Source organism: Gorilla gorilla, chromosome 10 (assembly GCF_029281585.2).
Source record: "Gorilla gorilla gorilla isolate KB3781 chromosome 10, NHGRI_mGorGor1-v2.1_pri, whole genome shotgun sequence".
NCBI classification, from domain to species: Eukaryota; Metazoa; Chordata; class Mammalia; order Primates; family Hominidae; genus Gorilla; species Gorilla gorilla.
The window spans coordinates 21,855,415-21,872,172 of NC_073234.2; the positions used below are offsets into that span (position 1 = coordinate 21,855,415).

The 16,758-nt window shown below is 52.1% G+C and overlaps 1 protein-coding gene across 2 annotated transcripts in view; it reads left to right on the forward strand.

Annotated features, from left to right (window-relative positions):
- The first annotated feature begins 1,624 nt into the window (after positions 1-1,624).
- Positions 1,625-16,758, forward strand: part of CD9 (CD9 molecule) — a 38,248-nt gene continuing 23,114 nt past the window's right edge. Inside the window, exon 1 of one of the 2 annotated variants that reach the window (XM_031000695.3) lies at positions 1,625-1,911. In XM_031000695.3, coding sequence (XP_030856555.1) covers positions 1,846-1,911 — 66 coding nt within the window. In that variant the 5' untranslated portion in view covers positions 1,625-1,845. The remainder of the gene's footprint in view (positions 1,912-16,758) is intronic. The other variant, XM_031000694.3, reaches the window with a different exon arrangement.

Here is a 16,758-nt window from a genome sequence, read left to right on the forward strand (position 1 = left end):
AGAACCTCTGAAAACACAGCAGATCCAACCATTCCCCTGCTTGAACCTTTCGGTGGCCCCTAATGCTCAGAGTGCAAAGTCCAGGAGCACAGGGCTCTTTCTCACCTTCCCACAAACCACCCCGTGACTCCAGGCTCCAGCCCAGAGCCCGGACAGCCCCTGCCCCAGCCTTTGCCCAGGATTCTCCCTTGGCGGCAACTTTCCCTGTGGTTCTGCAGCACCATTTCCCAGTCTGGGTCAGAGGCCTCTCCTTAGCCTCTTAGCCCCCAAGCCTCTCTCCGTAACTGCACCTATCACCCTCAAACCATTGTCTGGCTGCCTGTCTCCTCCCACACTGGTCCCTGAGCAGAAACAAGGGCTAATCCATGTTTTTCAGCTCCTACCCCTAATGAAATACCCTAATAGATACTGAAAAATGTTTTTGAACCAATGAGACAAGTCTAATAATAATAAACAGGCAAATAACAGCAATGTGCTAACAGTGGCTGTTTCTGGTGAGCAGAATTTTGAGGTCTGTTCCTTTCACTTCTTGGTATTTCGGTTGTTTCTGTAATGACTGTATCTTGCTTTTGTAATCATAAAGGACAGTAAAGGAAACTTCATTTTGAAAATAATACAAAGGGATTCTGGGACTTCAAAAGAAGGGGACTCTCCTCGTCCACTCCAGAGAATCAGGAAAAGGAGTGTTTAAAGACCCACAGAATTCCTACAAGTGACGTGGGGTGGGCCAGCCAGCCAGGGCGCATGCCGGCCAGCGAGTGGGGTGGGCTCTGGGTCCGGGAGAAGTCAGATCAGTGCTCTGTACAGGGCCTTGAGGGCAAGACGAGGAATTTCGACTTAGGTCCTTGAATCTGGAGAGCTACAGAAAGTTTGTGAGCTCAGGAGAAGCGCTCCGAGCTCGGCGTCTGGAGCAGTTCAAGGCAGCAGCGAGCAAGTCCAAAGACGCAGGAGGGAGGGTGGGGTGGAGGAGTAGAGAGAAAACAGAAGCCGTCTACAAACCCTTTTTCCCTCTGGGGCAACTAAACCTCAAGTGCAGGAAGCGCTTGGGGACTGCCCAGCCCTCAGCTGTGTTATTATTCGGTGATAGGTACTTGCTAATTACTTCCAAAAGCCTCCCATCTGTCATCCCACCCAGACTGCGCCCTTCTAATTCCTCCTACCCCCCATGCTGTGCCCAATGAAAAGTATGGTCAGCGAGCGAAGGTTTGCAAGGAGACAGACGAGGGCGAAATTAAGCCAGGCGGCTTCCCTTTAAATCCTCGCAAAGCAGAAGGGCCCCTCACTCTGGCAGCAGGCCTTGGCCAAGGGGCCTTTAGCCCAGACGACCCGGGGAAGAGTCTCCCAAAGCAGAACACCCGGTCCGGCGCCCAGACCAAACGCCAGGGAACCGGAAGGGCGAGGCCTCCACGTAAGTCCGCGGTAAAAGTGGCAGGGAGTGGCTGCCTGCAAAGACCCCAGGACGGCTGGAAAAAGGAGTGGGTGGCGGGTGGGGTTAGGGCGACTAGGCGGGGAAACAGGGAGAAGGTCGGGCTCCGCGGGGCAGCTGGGGCCGGGGCTCACCGGACTTGAGCGGGGGCGGGGGGCGGGGGGCAGGGGGCGGGGTGCGGCCCGGGCGGGGCCGGTGGGGCGGGAGGCGTGGCCGGCGGGGGGAGTAGGGGCGGCTTTTCCCGGCACATGCGCACCGCAGCGGGTCGCGCGCCCTAAGGAGTGGCACTTTTTAAAAGTGCAGCCGGACACCAGCCTACAGCCTCCTGCATCTGTATCCAGCGCCAGGTTCCGCCAGTCCCAGCTGCGCGCGCCCCCCAGTCCCGCACCCGTTCGGCCCAGGCTAAGTTAGCCCTCACCATGCCGGTCAAAGGAGGCACCAAGTGCATCAAATACCTGCTGTTCGGATTTAACTTCATCTTCTGGGTGAGTGAGCGCGACTGCCGCGCCCTCCTCTCAGGGGCCACCTGTTCGCGGGCCCCGGACACTGGCCGCGGCCGCGAGTGCCGGCAGCTGGCACTGCCCGCACCGGGCAGGCACCGGGCGGGAAGAGAGAGCGCCCTGCGGCTGCCAGCTGGCTCCAAGGCCGGGTCCAGAGCCGGGCGGGACGGCCGCGACGGGCGCATTCGGGTGGGGGCTCATCACCGCCCAGCCGGCGTGGGGAGCCGGGCCCTCTTGAGATGAGGCGTGCGGGAGGGTCCTGAGCACTTTAGCTCGCCTAGGATTTGAGCTGGGGTGTGTGTCTGCTCCCAGCCCAAGCCCCTCCGAGTGCCAGAGAGGAAGGCAGGGAGAAGCGGAGCACCCCTCTTTGGGCCAAGGCCAAGGAGGACTGTGGTGAGCAGTATGGCTTGTGACCGGGTGGGGTCTCCCAGGTAGTAGGGGGCGCCAGGAAGGGAGGGTGCGGGCACGGCGAGAGCTCAGCCAAGAGCGGCTCTCACTTTTATGCAGGAGCGGCAGGGGTGCCTCGGCCGCGGGTCCGGCTCCGGGACCCAGTCCCTGAGAGTCGGGGGCCCCTCCACCCTTGAGGAGGAACCTCGCAGGCCCCCGTTCCCTCAGACTTTGATTCTGAGCCACCGTGAGAGCGCCGAACTCCCTGGTAGCTACCTGAAAGACTAGCTTGTCTTGATTTCTTTCAAGGACGATAAGTATCTTCACTGGAGAGAACTCAGAGTTCGGGAGAGGAGGGGGCAGATACCTATCTGCGCCTCTAGTGGGATGAGTCCTGTGTGTGCATTTCCGGGAGAGATCAGGTGCCAGCCAGCTGCCCGCCCAGGAGAGCCTTGGCCTTGCCCTCTCCCCTCCCCGCCAGCCCAGGCGGCCCACCCAAGGCCAGGCAGGGCGCAGAGCGGACGTTCATCTGGAGAGGCCAGCGGGGCCAGGAGCTCCAGGGACACCTGCTGCAGGCCACTCAGCCTCTACAAATGGGAAGGCTGAGAGGCGACAGAAGCAAGGAATAGGAAACCCTTGTGTCCTTGTTTCTATAGCCACATTCCCTGCACACACATGACAATACTTGCCGCTCTGCAGGCAGGAAGAGAGTCTCTATGCCACTCTCAAGATAGATGGATGTAGAAACAGGTGCATGCCACCAGAGTCTTGTAACAAAAAAGTGCACTTGGCCAGGCACAGTGGCTCATGCCTGTAATCCCAGCACTTTGGGAGGCTGAGGCAGGAGGATCGCTTTCATCCAGGTTCAAGACCAGCCTGGGTAACATAGTGAGACCCCATCTCCACAAAAAATAAAAAATTAGCTGGGCGTGTTGGCATGCACCTGTGGTCCCAGCTACTCAGGAGGCTGAGATGAGAGGATGGCATGAGCCTGGGAGGTCAAGGCTGCCGTGAGTCATGATTGCACCACTGCACTTAGCCTGGGTGACCTAGTGAGCCCTGTCTCGAAAAAAGTAGAAAAGAAACAAATGCACTTATTCTCCCTGGAGCTGGTCACCGAGGTCCCCACAAGCCTCCTTAGGGAAATCTTCTAAGATTTTCTCCTCCCCAGAGCTGAAGGGGTGGTTGAACAGTTTTTCCAATTTGCAGAGACTGACCTCCCCCAGTGCATCAGTCACCATAACACACACCCCAGTGAGGACAGCATATAGGTGTGCTCCTTCCCAACCCTTCACTTGCTTTAAAAAGACCCTGCTGGCCGTGGGCACCCCTCCTCCTGTGTTGCCACCCACCCCAGCAACCACCCAGCTGCCACGCTTAGCTTCGTTCTTTCACCAATTCCTGGCGGCAGAAAAGTATGCGGGAAGGCAGCTGGCCTCACCCACCCTTGACCTTTGGGAGTTTTCCTCTCCCCTCCCAGGTACAGTCTCTCCCGGCTGGTGTGTTGGTTAGTCCTCAGCTGTCTGCCTAGACTGCATCCAGGTTTGGGACTGCAGGGAAACACAGACTGCCACAGTGTGCCTCCCTACCCCCATCTGCCCCATGGCATATGCAGGAAGCTGATGCGAGGCTCCCAGGGCCACTGGTATCTACTCTGCCTGTGGCCTGCTGGCCTGCAATCTGTCCGTACTGTCCTCAGCCTGCCACCCCACTCGTATTCAGAACCCCCTATGCCTGGCCCCAGCCTAGGTGCAGCTGATGACCTATGTAGTCTGAAACAGAAATCACTCACACTGGAAATGTTTGGAATGACTTTTGAAGATCATGCAGTCCAGCTCTCTTATTCATAGTGAGGCAGCAGAGGAAGAGAGATGGGGTGATTTACCCAGGATCGCAGAGACAGAGCCAGTATTACATTTCTGGGGCCCCCTACTTTACTTCTGTCCTCTTCCATCTTCATCAGAGGCAGGAAGATGGGCAGTAGCTATGTTTTCCTGAATTACTGTTCATTTGTCCCGTATCTGGGTCCCTATGGAGATGAAGCCCTCATCCCTAGGAGATGATGTAATGAAAAGGAAGACTGGTCGGTCCACTTGTGCAGAATGTTAGTCTTTAGAGCCTTTCTTGTTCTAGTCCCATGATGTAGCCAAGAGCAGGAAGCATTGTCCCCACTGTACCGATGATCAGGAAACCATTTCCCAGAGAGGTTAGGTGACTTATCCAAGGTGATGCGGCAGGGTGGTCTCAGAACTAGGTTACTTTACCCAACTGGTTTTGGCTGCTGAGTGGGAATGGGAGAAGGGTGGGAAGAAGCTCCCAAGACTCCCTTAAAGAAAGCTGTAACCCAAGGGAACTGCTTGGGTGATTATGTTGTCACCACATCCGTTTCTCTCTTGAGACCAGACATTTAGAAACTTGGCATTTGGAACCTGATGTGGGCCTTGAAAAGCAGGAATTGTGAGGCCAGTGCCCAGCAGCACTTTGCACAGAGGATGCCGAGAGGGGGTGTCCAACAGGCATCCAGAGAGAGGCCAACCTCAGTGGAGTAGGATGGTTAGTGGGGGGCTGTGCCTCTTCCCTGGCCTGATCTCATCCCTGTGGGTCACTCCCTGATGGCCACAGCGAAACCAGCAAATCAGTCTGTTCTTCCACCACCTCCAGAACCGGCCCTCCTAGCTCTATTTTGATTGTTTCTACATTTCCTTCAGACCTCCCTGCCCGCCCACCCACCCCCCAAAAAACAGTTGAGAGGGAAAACATCTTGCTGATATCCATGTGGTAGACACACAAGTATTTCTCCAGCTGAAATGGGGAACCAGGGTTAGGGCCAGTCCAGTCTGACACATTCATGTCTGCCCTCTTTCTGGTCAGAGAAGGGGAGGAACTCCTTAGGGCAAAAGAGGGAAAGGTTTGTCTATACTGACAGAGCCCAATCCCCTCCCCACCTCCCTCAGCCCCTTTGCTTACTGTCTCTCACCCCTCGCTCACTGATGGAAACAGCAGTGTGGGGCTGGGAGGTCTCTTTCCCAAGAAACCGTATCCCCTAGACCTAGGGGAGGCTGGTGCGAAACACAGAGACCTACACTGGGAATTCAGAGACCTGGATGTGAGCCCAGCTCTGTCCTCAACTCACTTTGAAACCTTGGGTTGGTCACTTCTGTGCTCTAAACCTCAGTTTCCTCATCTGTAAAACAATAGCTTGGAACAAATGGTCTCAAAAGGTCCTTTTAAGCTCAGTCTATGAACCCAACACCCCTACACATACCACATACAGCAATAGAACTCTCCTACACAACCCAAAATAGGAACCAATATTGGGTACGATGTATACTATGTTGGTGATGGTCACATTAAAAGCCCAGACTTCACCATGTGTAACAAAACTACATTCGTGTCCCCTAAATCTATAAATAATAATATAATAAACAAAATACAAGCCCTGAATTGGAAATGGGAGATGGATACCAAGGCTTGTCCTCAGAACTCAGCTTTTCTTGGCCTTTACCTCTGGAGCAAGAGCCCAGCTGGTGCTTTTCTTTCCTGTTGCTTCTCAGTTCCCTCTCCTCACCCTGGGTGGGGTCTCTCTCAGGGGTGTTCGTTGCCCGTATACCTTAGTACTTGGCCTAGTGGTCAAAGCACCAGTCCTGGGTTCCATGTCTCATCACCAGATGGGGCTGGTGACCACCCCACATGGTGCTGTGAGAGTTAAATGGGGAGTATGTGTAGTGCACTTAGCATAGTAGATTGCACCAGACATATCTTCCAACAGTAGCTATTGTTATTCACTAGTGGAGAGTAGAATGAGGCCCTGGGGAGGGTGAGAGCAGTTCTCTAAGAAGTGTGGAAGTCTAAACCGCAGATGTGGCCAGGAGGACCCTCCCAATCCACACACTGGCCTCCCTGCCTCTTCCTGTATCAGTGCCAACTTTGTCCTGTGCATCAAAACCCTGACTCCATTTCATGGGTTGCTACTGCTCATTTGGCTGCGGGAAGGCCCCGCTTCTGAAAATAAAATTGCCTGTCAGAGAAACCCTAAGGATCAGGATTCTGGATCTGGGCAGGGCATGGACAAGTTGGGTAGCAGTGGCAAAAGCCCCTCCCCACGGTCTGCCTTTTCCCCCAGAAGCAAGTTGCTGGGACTGTTGCATAAAATGGCTCCCACCTCCAGTGCCCAGACAGCCTGCGCTGGGGTGAAGCTGGCAGACTTGGGGAGAGGTGAGCTGAGGCCAGGTATCTGCTTCCTTTGCCCAGGATTTTGATGGTCTCTCCCCTACACCCACAGTGGGTGTGAACAACAAAGACCTAATCTTTTGATGGTGGTGAGGATTCCTCTGCACATGCTCACACTCACGTTCTCTACCCCCTTCTTTTCAACGTGGCCCACAGCACGATTCCAGACCCTGCTCTATTGTGCTCGGAGGAAGCAGCTGCTGGCTCCGGCCCGAATTTGGGAGTGCTTTGATAAGCAGCCCCCTCTAGAGCCCCGCCAGTACTGACTGTAGATGAGCCCTCTGCGGCTGCTGGGCTCACAAATCAGCCTTCTCACCCCTTCCTCCAGGAGCAGTGTTGGATGAGAATCTCCCACTTACACACATAGATCCTGTGTTTGTTTTGTCTGCTTTTGTTTGTTTGTTTGTTTTTGTTTTCCTGTTCTGTTCAATTTTATAAGGAGGCGTAGCTTTTGGACTTGGTTGCAGGGTTGGGTTTGGAACTTAATAATACCTTGGATTGACAAAGGCACCTTTTCTTCTAAAGAACACAAACCTTGATGGTTCTTGCCTGGGTGTGGTTCTCACCTGGGTGAGCCTGGCTGTGAGGGTAGGGGGCCTGAGGTCACCCCAACCACAGCTTCTGTGGTCCTACTGGCAGCATGTTCTAGACAGATCTGTGTGGAGCTGGGGAAAGGAGAGTGGAGAGGTTTGAGGAAGCTGTATGTTTATGTTCTGTGTTCCTCCCTCCCCCAGGTTGGGGTCAACGGGACTTTATTTGGATCTACCACAGGTCATTTCAACCAAAGCCTTGCAGAAACAGGCTTTACCCCGTACACACAGAAGAGCAACGACTTCCTTGTTAAGAGTCTGAAAATCTGGGTGAGAGCCTGTCAGACCCATGGCCTCAGAGAGCGGGAAAAATCCTTTGCAACAGGGAAGGAAATTCAGAAGACAAAAAAAAAAATGCAGGGGAATGGGGGGCGGGGGCTAGTCTTTATACATTTCTTTCTTTTTTTTTTTGGAGACGGTGCTCACTCTGTCACCCAGGCTGGAGTGCAGTGTTAACAATCATGGCTCATGGCTCATGGCTCACTGCAACCTCAACCTCCCAGCTCAGGCGATCCTCACACCTCAGCCTCCTGAGTAACTGGGACTACAGTCATGTGCCACTACACCCAGCTAACCTTTTAATTTTTTTGTAGAGACAGGATCTCACTATGTTGCCCAGGCTGGTCTCAAACTCCTAGGCTCAAGCGATCTGCCAACCTTGGCCTCCCAAAATGCTAGGATTACAGGAATGAGCCACCGCGCCTGGCCTACATTTCTTAAATTTATGTTTTAAGGCCTGACTGCAGATTACTTGTTTTATTCCATGGAAAAAGTCCTGCTGGTCCAGGGACATTCTCATTTTCCATCAAGTGATGGCATGCAGCCGTAGAAAGCAACATCCTGTCCCCAGATGAGATAATTTTTTTGTGATAATTTTATAATAATTGTATCTATCTGGTAATTTCCTCCCCCCGCCCCTCCAAAAATACTTAGTTGTGGATAGTTTTTAAGTACTGTATCCTGTCATCCTAGACTAATACATCTTAACGTTTTTAGGGAAATTCCTTTTTAGGGAATTCCTTGGAATCAGTACGACCTGCCTCCAGAAAAATGTTATGTCTGTTTCTGGAGGCCCATAGACATTTTTTTTTTTTTTTTTTTTTTGCCTTTTTCTCCATTGCCCAGGCTGCAGTATAGTGGCACCATCATAGCTCACTGCAGCCTCAAACTCCTGGGCTTTACACAATCCTGGCCTCAGCCTCTCAAGTAGCTGGGACTACAGCACACACCACTATACCCGGCTAATTTTTTTGTACAGAGAGGGTCTCTCTATGTCGCCCAAGCTGGTCTTGAACTCCTGGGCTCAAGCAGTCCTTCAGCCTCGGACTCCCAAAGCACTGGGATCATAAATGTGAGCCACCACGCCCAGCCTGAGCTCACGCTATAAATGCCCCATATTGGTTTTTCTCCCTCAGTTTCCAGACAACCCCTGCTCTGTCCTGAGTCCCATATTTCTGCCATAAGAAGCAGGTTGCCTCACCGTTCCCCGGGGGCTGCAGTGGGGGCATCACAGGGGACTTTGTGAAAGGCATTAGAAACGATAAATTCCCTAGTGATCAAGTGCAGCTCAGATGGGACAGCAGGCCTCCCACCCGTCCCTCTGACTCTCAGCTTAATCATTGCCTAAGGAGTGGTTTTCACTCGGTTAATGTAATGAGTGCTCTGTATTTCTAGTACACACGAGAAATGCAACTGTATGATCTTCCAGCCAGGTTGGGCCTCTTGGCTTAGCTTTTCCCAGAGCTTGGTACTTCATCTTTGTTCAGGAAGAAAGGAGGTCTGTCTGTCTTCTCCTTCCCTCCAAATGCAGACGGAAAGGCTTGTCCTCTGAGGACTTGCAGAAAGGAGGAATGTCTCAGGAGGGATCATTTGGGGAGCTGCACTCCCAAGGAGTTGAGAAGCAGCCTGGTTGAGTAACTGGGAAAGGCAAAGCAGCCTGACTTGGAGAGGGGCCCGGATTAATGTGATTCCAGAGGAGGTCCCGGTAGAGAGAAGTTTGGGGACTACTGACTTGGAGAAAAATGAGAAACCCGGGTCTTAAGAGCCCTTCCTCTTCAATCCTTAAGCCAGGCATTGTGCCTGAGGGAAGAAATAGTGGCTCTTATGAGCTCTGCTAGAAAAGTAACCCTTCAGGCCAGGCGCGGTGGCTCACGCCTATAATCCCAGCATTTTGGGAGGCCGAGACAGGTGGATCACCTGAGGTCGGGAGTTTGAGACCAGCCTGGCCAACATGGAGAAACCCCCTCTCTACTAAAAATGCAAAATTAGCCAGTCATGGTGGCAGGTGCCTGTAATCCCAGCTACTTGGGAGGCTGAGGCAGGAGAATTGCTTGAACCTGGGAGGCGGAGGGTGCGGTGAGCTGAAATCGTGCCATTGCACTCCAGCCTGGGCGACAAGAGTGAAACTCCATCTCAAAAAAAAAAAAAAAAGGAAAAGAAAAGTAACCCTTCACAGCTTACCCAATGCACATCCAAGTTTCCAGTGAACACCTCTGAGCAGGCTAAGCAGCTGGTGGCTCCTGCCAAGCCCCTCCTCGGAACTGAGCTTCACAGCTTCAGGTGCCAGTCCCTTGCTGACACTCCCAGTCTAAGCTGTGTGTTGGTCTCCAAGTTCAGAAACAACACAATACATGGGTCATAGGAGAAGAACCTCGACTAAGGCTAAAAATACCATAAAGTTAATCAGGCAGTTTTATTAATTATGAATTTATTAATTCAAAACCTATTCAAGGATTTTAGTTTTTTTTGTTTGTTTGTTTTTGTTCTTTTTTTTTTTGAGATGGAGTTTCACTCTTGTTGCCCAGGCTGGAGTGTAATGGCGCGATCTCAGCTCACCGCAACCTCCGCCTCCTGAGTTCAAGCCATTCTCCTGCCTCAGCCTCCTGAGTAGTTGGGATTACAGGGGTGTGCCACCATGCCCGGCTAATTTTTAGTAGAGACGGGGTTTCTCCATGTTGATCAGGCCGGTCTTGAACTCCTGACCTCAGGTGATCCACCCGCCTCAGCCTCCCAAAGTGCTGGGATTACAGGCGTGTAGTTTAATGTCTTTTAAACCTAAGTTGATTGAATGTAGTATGATAATACAGTGTACTGATTTATTAAAACTCTAAATGAAAAGATCAGCAAAATCATACTATTTGTGAACTCATCATTGCTTTTTTTGTTGCTTGTTTTGAGACAGAGTCTCGCTCTGTCACCCAGGCTGGAGTGCAGTGGTGCAATCTTGGCATACTGCAACCTCTGCCTCCCAGGTTCAAGTGATTCTCCCGCCTCAGCCTCCTGAGTAGCTGCGACTACAGGCACACGCCACCACGCCCAGCTAATTTTTGTATTTTTAGTAGAGATGGGATTTCATCATGTTGGCCAGGCTGGTCTCACCTCAGGTGATCCACCCACCTCTGCCTCCCAAAGTGCTGGGATTATAGGCGTGAGCCACCGCACCGGGCTCGTCATAGCTTTTCAAGTCAATAGAAATCTGGTGTTTGAATCCACATCATGTCTTCCCTTGTAGGTGGGCAGTTGCAGTGTGTAGTGTGCATGCACACCCCAGATTTATGCCCAACTCCACTGGATGTTTTCTGGGTGGGGAGTCATCCATACCTCCCTCAGTGGCCCCGTTCCTAGAGACGGGAGGCCCTTCCCACTGAGACATATTCCTCCTGCTCTCCATGGTGCAATGTAGACATCTTTCTCGGAATGTGGGACTGTGGATTTAAATTTATTACTGTTAAGCTCAGATGTTTTTTTGTTTTTTTTTTTTTTTTTTTTGAGACGGAGTCTTGCTTTGTCGCCCAGGCTGGAGTGCAGTGGCGCGATCTCGGCTCACTGCAAGTTCCACCTCCCGGGTTCACGCCATTCTCCTGCCTCAGCCTCCCGAGTAGCTGGGACTACAGGCGCCCACTACCACGCCCGGCTAATTTTTTTTTTGTAATTTTAGTAGAGACGGGGTTTCACCGTGTTAGCCAGGATGGTCTCGATCTCCTGACCTCGTGATCCGCCCGCCTCGGCCTCCCAAAGTGCTGGGATTACAGGCGTGAGCCACCGCGCCCGGCCAAAGCTCAGATGTTTTAAAGCTTCCTGTCTACAAGCCTGAGAAAATCTCTTCATACTCTCCTTTCCTCCTCTCTAGTCAAATTGTAGCCCTGGCTCCCTAAGACACAACCCTTTAGAGACCCAGACTGCTCATTTCTATTTTTTTTTTTTTTCTGAGACGGGGTCTCATTCTGTTGCCCAGGCTGGAGTGTAGTGGCACAATCTCGGCTCACTGCAACCTCTGCCTCCTGGGTTCAAGCGATTCTCATGCCTCAGCCTCTTGAGTAGCTGGGATTACAGGCATGTACCACCATGCCTGGCTAATTTTTGTGTTTTTAGTAGAGATGGGGTTTTGCCACGTTGACCAGGCTGGTCTCGAACTGCTGACCTCAGGTGATAACGCCCACCTCGGCCTTCCAAAGTGCTGGGATTACAGGCATGAGTCACCGCGCCCAGCTGGGACTGCTCATTTCAAATAGAAATTAGATTATCTTCCAGGATGAGGAGGGACACTTTGGCCTTCTTTGTCATGGGAGGCTGGCACTCTCCTCTACGACCCTGGGGTGTGTCTTGAGAGTTCGTGCCCAGGGCTATAACACAGAGAGGCCTGTGCTGATGTCATCTTGTTCTTCTGCCCTTTGCTGGCAGGATGGTTCTGGGGAAGGGCAGAGGCTCCGGGTCCCACTCTGGGGCTGTTTTCACGGGGGATGGAAGGACCATGGCCACTGAACGGGCTGCGGTCCCGTCTGTGGACACAATGCCAATGGGCAGCTGCAACAGTGCAGCCAAGCGGAGAGGAGGGTGTGCGAGTTGCCCTGGAGAGTCCCTTCCCAGAGCGCCGCCTCTGTCCACCCTGACTGTATGACCAGTGGAACCAAGGGTGTGGCCGAAGCTCTCAGGACAAAGGCCAGGGAGAGGAAGCACCGGCTGTTTTTTTTAGACTCTCTTCGAGCACCCACTACCCCCACTGCCCCCGAGTGAGGCCAGGTGTAGGTGGCATCTCCAGCCCAGGTGGCCACTGCAGCTGCCCTGCTGTCAGGGAGGAGGCGCGTCTGCAAGCTGCCTTCCTTCCTGTGCAGATGGGCTCCCTTGTGGCCTTTAAAGATCGAAAACACCACTTTGAAATGGGATTAGATATGAATGGGGGGAAAACAGGCAAAAGGGAAAAAATTCTGGCTTCAGAATAGAAGAAATGGATCAAAAACACCAACAGCTTAACAAAATAATTGAGAATTGGGGCTCTGCAGTCAGACCATTCTGGGTTCAAGTTCTAACTCTGCCACTTACTTGCCCTGTGATCTCAGTTGAGCAACTTTTTTTTTTTTTTGAGGAGGAGTCTCGCTCTGTTGCCAGGCTGGAGTGCAGTGGCGCGGTCGTGGGTCACTGCAACCTCTGCCTCCTGGGTTCAAGCGATTGAACAGCCTCAGCCTCCCAAGTAGCTGGGATTACAGGCACGCACCACCACGCCTGGCTATTGTTTTATATTTTTAGTAGAGATGGGGTTTCACCACGTTGGCCAGGCTGGTCTTGAACTCCTGACCTTGTGATCCTCCCGCCTTGGCCTCCCAAAATGCTGGGATTACAGGCTTGAGCCACCACGCCCGGCCCGAGCAACTTAACTTTTGTGCCCCAGTTTTTTCATCTAGAAAATAGAAGACAATATTACCTCCTTGGCGGGCCTATTCTGAAAATTAAATAGTTCTGGGGAAGTGCTTAGAGTGGGGTTGTGGAACATAGATAGCAAATATTTGAGTACTTGCTGCTAGTAATTAGGTGACCTAATATGAAGAAGGAGCTCCTGGCAGAGGGGTAGGGCAGGTTGATAGGTTAGACAAGAGTTTGGGGATCTTGGCCTCCCTTGCTGGCTTGGGGCTTGCAGGATCCCATGTTGGAGCAGGAGGGCCGTTCCACCAACTGGTGCCGGAAGTGCTTTTAGCCGACCCTGCCACTGCAGGCACCACATGGCATTGCTTGAAAACTGTCAAGGAAGGAGCATCTCCCACCACTCAGGGCCACGCACGCACGTGGCGGCCAACTCTGCAGATGGAATGAGAGCAAGCTGCTGCAAGTGGCTAGAGTGTGTCAGCAAGTGTGTGCAGTCATCGCCAGACAGCTCGGCGAGGCATACACAATGGAAAACAAATGTGTGGTATTCTGGAATTTAAAGCAAAACATCCAAAACAATCCCCCACATCAGATGATTTTGGTTAAGATCAGAATGCCTGCTTTCAGTGGAAAAGGGATTTATGGGCTGGCCAGCGTATGCTACGCGTCTGGCAAGCAGGCAGTGGAAACTTGAAATGGGATTTCTTGTTTAGAAAGAGGTTACCTTGGGCTGGGGCCTCCCTCCCAATCAGCCCCAACATCCTAACGCCAGCACACTTCACTGAAGCTTTTCTCCTCTCCAGGGCAGAGGAAGGGCTCCAGGTTTTTAAATGATGCTGACTTTGTCCTTGAAAGGAGGGAAGATTTCTCAACTGGAACTTGTTCAGACCAGGTAGCTGCCTAATTTCCAGAAAGATATGCTGAGAAAAAGCTTACGGAGTTCCTCATCCTCTGCCACACCCTGGAGAGGGGACCAAGCTGTCTCCCTTCTATCAGGGAGGAGACAGGTCAGCAAGTAACTGATCTCTGCATGGCATGTGCTGTGCACAGGGCAGAGGAAGAGTGCTGACAGCTGGGTCACTCATGCCTGCTCTGTGACCACGGGCAAGTCGCTTTACCTCTCGGAGCCTGTTTCTTCATCTCTCACAGGGATGATCCTAACTAGCTCTCAGGCTCTAAGGCAGCCCACTAAGAATCAGAAGGGGCATCAGGGCCTTATAGTGTAATTCTAGTCTCCTCCCCGGGAAACCTCTCATGCATTGCATTACTGTTCCTCCCATAGGGAATGTTCTCTTGTAAAGTAATGGCCTGCACCAGCCTGAGGCCAGGCTCGAACATTTACACACAACGAGCCAGGCATAGCAAGGTGGTGGCACTCCCAGGCTGTAGCTGTCTAGGGCCACCTTCACCCTTCCACCCAGGAGCCCCCCAGCTGCACTAGCACCCCTGGAAAGGGAGGCCACAGAGTCAGTAGGCAGGCTAAGCATGTGCTTAGGGCACCAACAATGCAGGCAGCTCAAGGAATCCAGGGAAATAGGCACTTTTTTGAGCTTTATCTTACAAGTTCAACTTTTTTTATGTTGAATTGTATGGGTTGTGGGGTAGGTACCATAATCATCTAAGTGTCTAGAGCACTAAATGGCCACAGAAGGCCGAAATTGGCCTCCCCAGGGACCCGGCTTGTCATGGAATGTTGGGTTTAAGTGTATGTGTGGACCCCTCTCCCCAGCCTGCCCTTATGGTATAAAAGAGCGACATATAATAGCAGGGGCCATTTATGACCCAGGGACATTGCTGGGGTTGGGGGGAGTGGGCCAGGAGCAGGCAAGGAGTTGTCTTGATAGAAACGCTGATTCCCGTGGGGAGACAGCAAATTAGTCACTCTCCTTAAGGCTTACTTTCCTTATCTGTGTAATGAAGGTAATAACACAACCAGCGTCTTACGATTGTTACTGGGACTAAGGGGATATTTAATGTAAAGCTATTATATGGGCCTGGCTCACAGGCAGAGCTCCTGTGTTAGCTTCTGCTGCTGTTGCTGTAGTTGCTGTTACTGGTACCTCTCCTTAACATTTTTCACAGATTGCGGTTGTCTAAATGTTCACATTCATCCATATCTTCTCACTTCAGTTCATGAAACCGCATCACACAAGATCAGTCAATGCTGAAATTTACCTCCAGTCTTTCTCCCTCTCGAACACGAATTGGAGGACGTTATCTTTCCACCTGTCTATAAAACACTCATTTCTGAGACTTCCCCAGTTTGGGGAAGACGGATAAAGAAGGGAATCAGTTTTGCACTTTGCTGGAAACGCCTGTAAGAATGCCCCATTGGCAGAGACTCGCTTTGTGGAGCTCAACTTGGAAATTAATTTACAATGGAAATTGAAGGAAAATCTACTTCATGGCCACACCAAGAAGGGTGGCCTCAATGCTTCTCCTTCAGTTCACTCCTTGTGCCTTCCAAAAGGAAGTTGATTCTTCATATGTAGAATTTTCTGGACACCTAGAACACCCACACCCAGAAACCAGGTCCCAGAGACATGCAGAGCCACGGTCACCATTGCTTGTGTAGACACCAGGGGTAGGAAGTGGAAGGAAGGTAGCGCCTGAGGGTGCAGCTTCCCAGGGACCACCACCTCTCCCAGCCTCAATGGCGGGAGAGAACAAACCCAAGGGAGAAGCTACTGGTCAGCATCTTCCCTCCCTCCCTCTTGGCCCCCACCAGGGCTAGGGTCAACACCCCAAATTGAAAGCATCTGTTGTCAAGCTGCAGCAGGCAGGGAAACCCTGTCACCTGGTTAAGGCTTAAGTCAGAGCATTTTGCCAAATTCAACACGTCCAAGCCTCCCACTTGTCCCCCAAGAAAATTTCTCAGGGATTCACATCTTTCCCAGTCACCCCCTGGCCAGTGAGGAAGCACCGTGCATCGAGAAGAGCATGGCTTTGAGTCGTCTATGTGGAGCTGGTTCCATCTGAGCTCTGCCTCTTCCTGGTTGTGTCTTTTTGAGTCAGTTGCTTAAAATCTCTGAGCCTGATTCATCCATAAAATGAGGGTGATGAGAGGATTCAGTGAGAGACTGTACATAAACCACCTCCTGTAATGTGTCGGGGGCGTGGGTCCTTGTACATAGTAACTTCTACTGTTAAATTGCTACTATGGTGTTATTTTCCCTAAGCTAGACAACCTACAACTTGACCATTAGCCTCTTTTTTTTTTTTTTTTTTTTTTTTGAGATGGGGTCTCCCTCACCCAGGCTGGAGTGCAGTGGTGCAATGTCAGCTCACTGCAGCCTCGACCTCCTGGATTTAAGCCATCCTCCTTCCTCAGCCCCCCAAGTAGCTGGAACTACAGGCGTATGCTACCATTCCCAGCTAAGTTTTTGTATTTTTTAGTAGAGACTGGGTTTTACCATATTGCCCAGGCTGGTCTCCAACTCCTGAGCTCAAGCATTCCACCCCCCTTTCAGCCTCCCAAAGTGCTAGGTCAGGTCAGAGGCCTGACCATCAGCCTCTGAGTGTATTCTTTTAAAAAATTGTTTTTCTAGAGTTCGGGGAGGTTTGAGGAGAAGTCCAGTCTCATGCATAACAGCGAGCTGGCCTAGGGAGCACAGCCGGCTGCAGAATTCAGGGGGGAGGTTCTTACCAGGAGTGCCCTGCTGCAGGTTGTGGGAGCCTCTCACGGGCCCACTGAGTCACCAGGGCCTGTTACCAGAGGAGAGTTCACGCACGCAGGGCCTGGGTGGTGGATGTGCATTTGGGAGCCAAACGCAGGTTCCAACTTGAGCCCTTTACCATGACTTCCTGGCTCCGTGGGTTCAGCACAGAGTTGTCCAGCCGCTCTCTCTCCTTTCTTACCTCTTCCTGCCTTCCCACCTCTCTGCATCCTCACCCTTAATGGTCACAATGCCGCATTTCCAAGGTGACCCCAGGTTCCCTCCCCGTGGCTCACAGTGCTGGTCAGAGCCTTTGAGCCCCCAAATGCCCC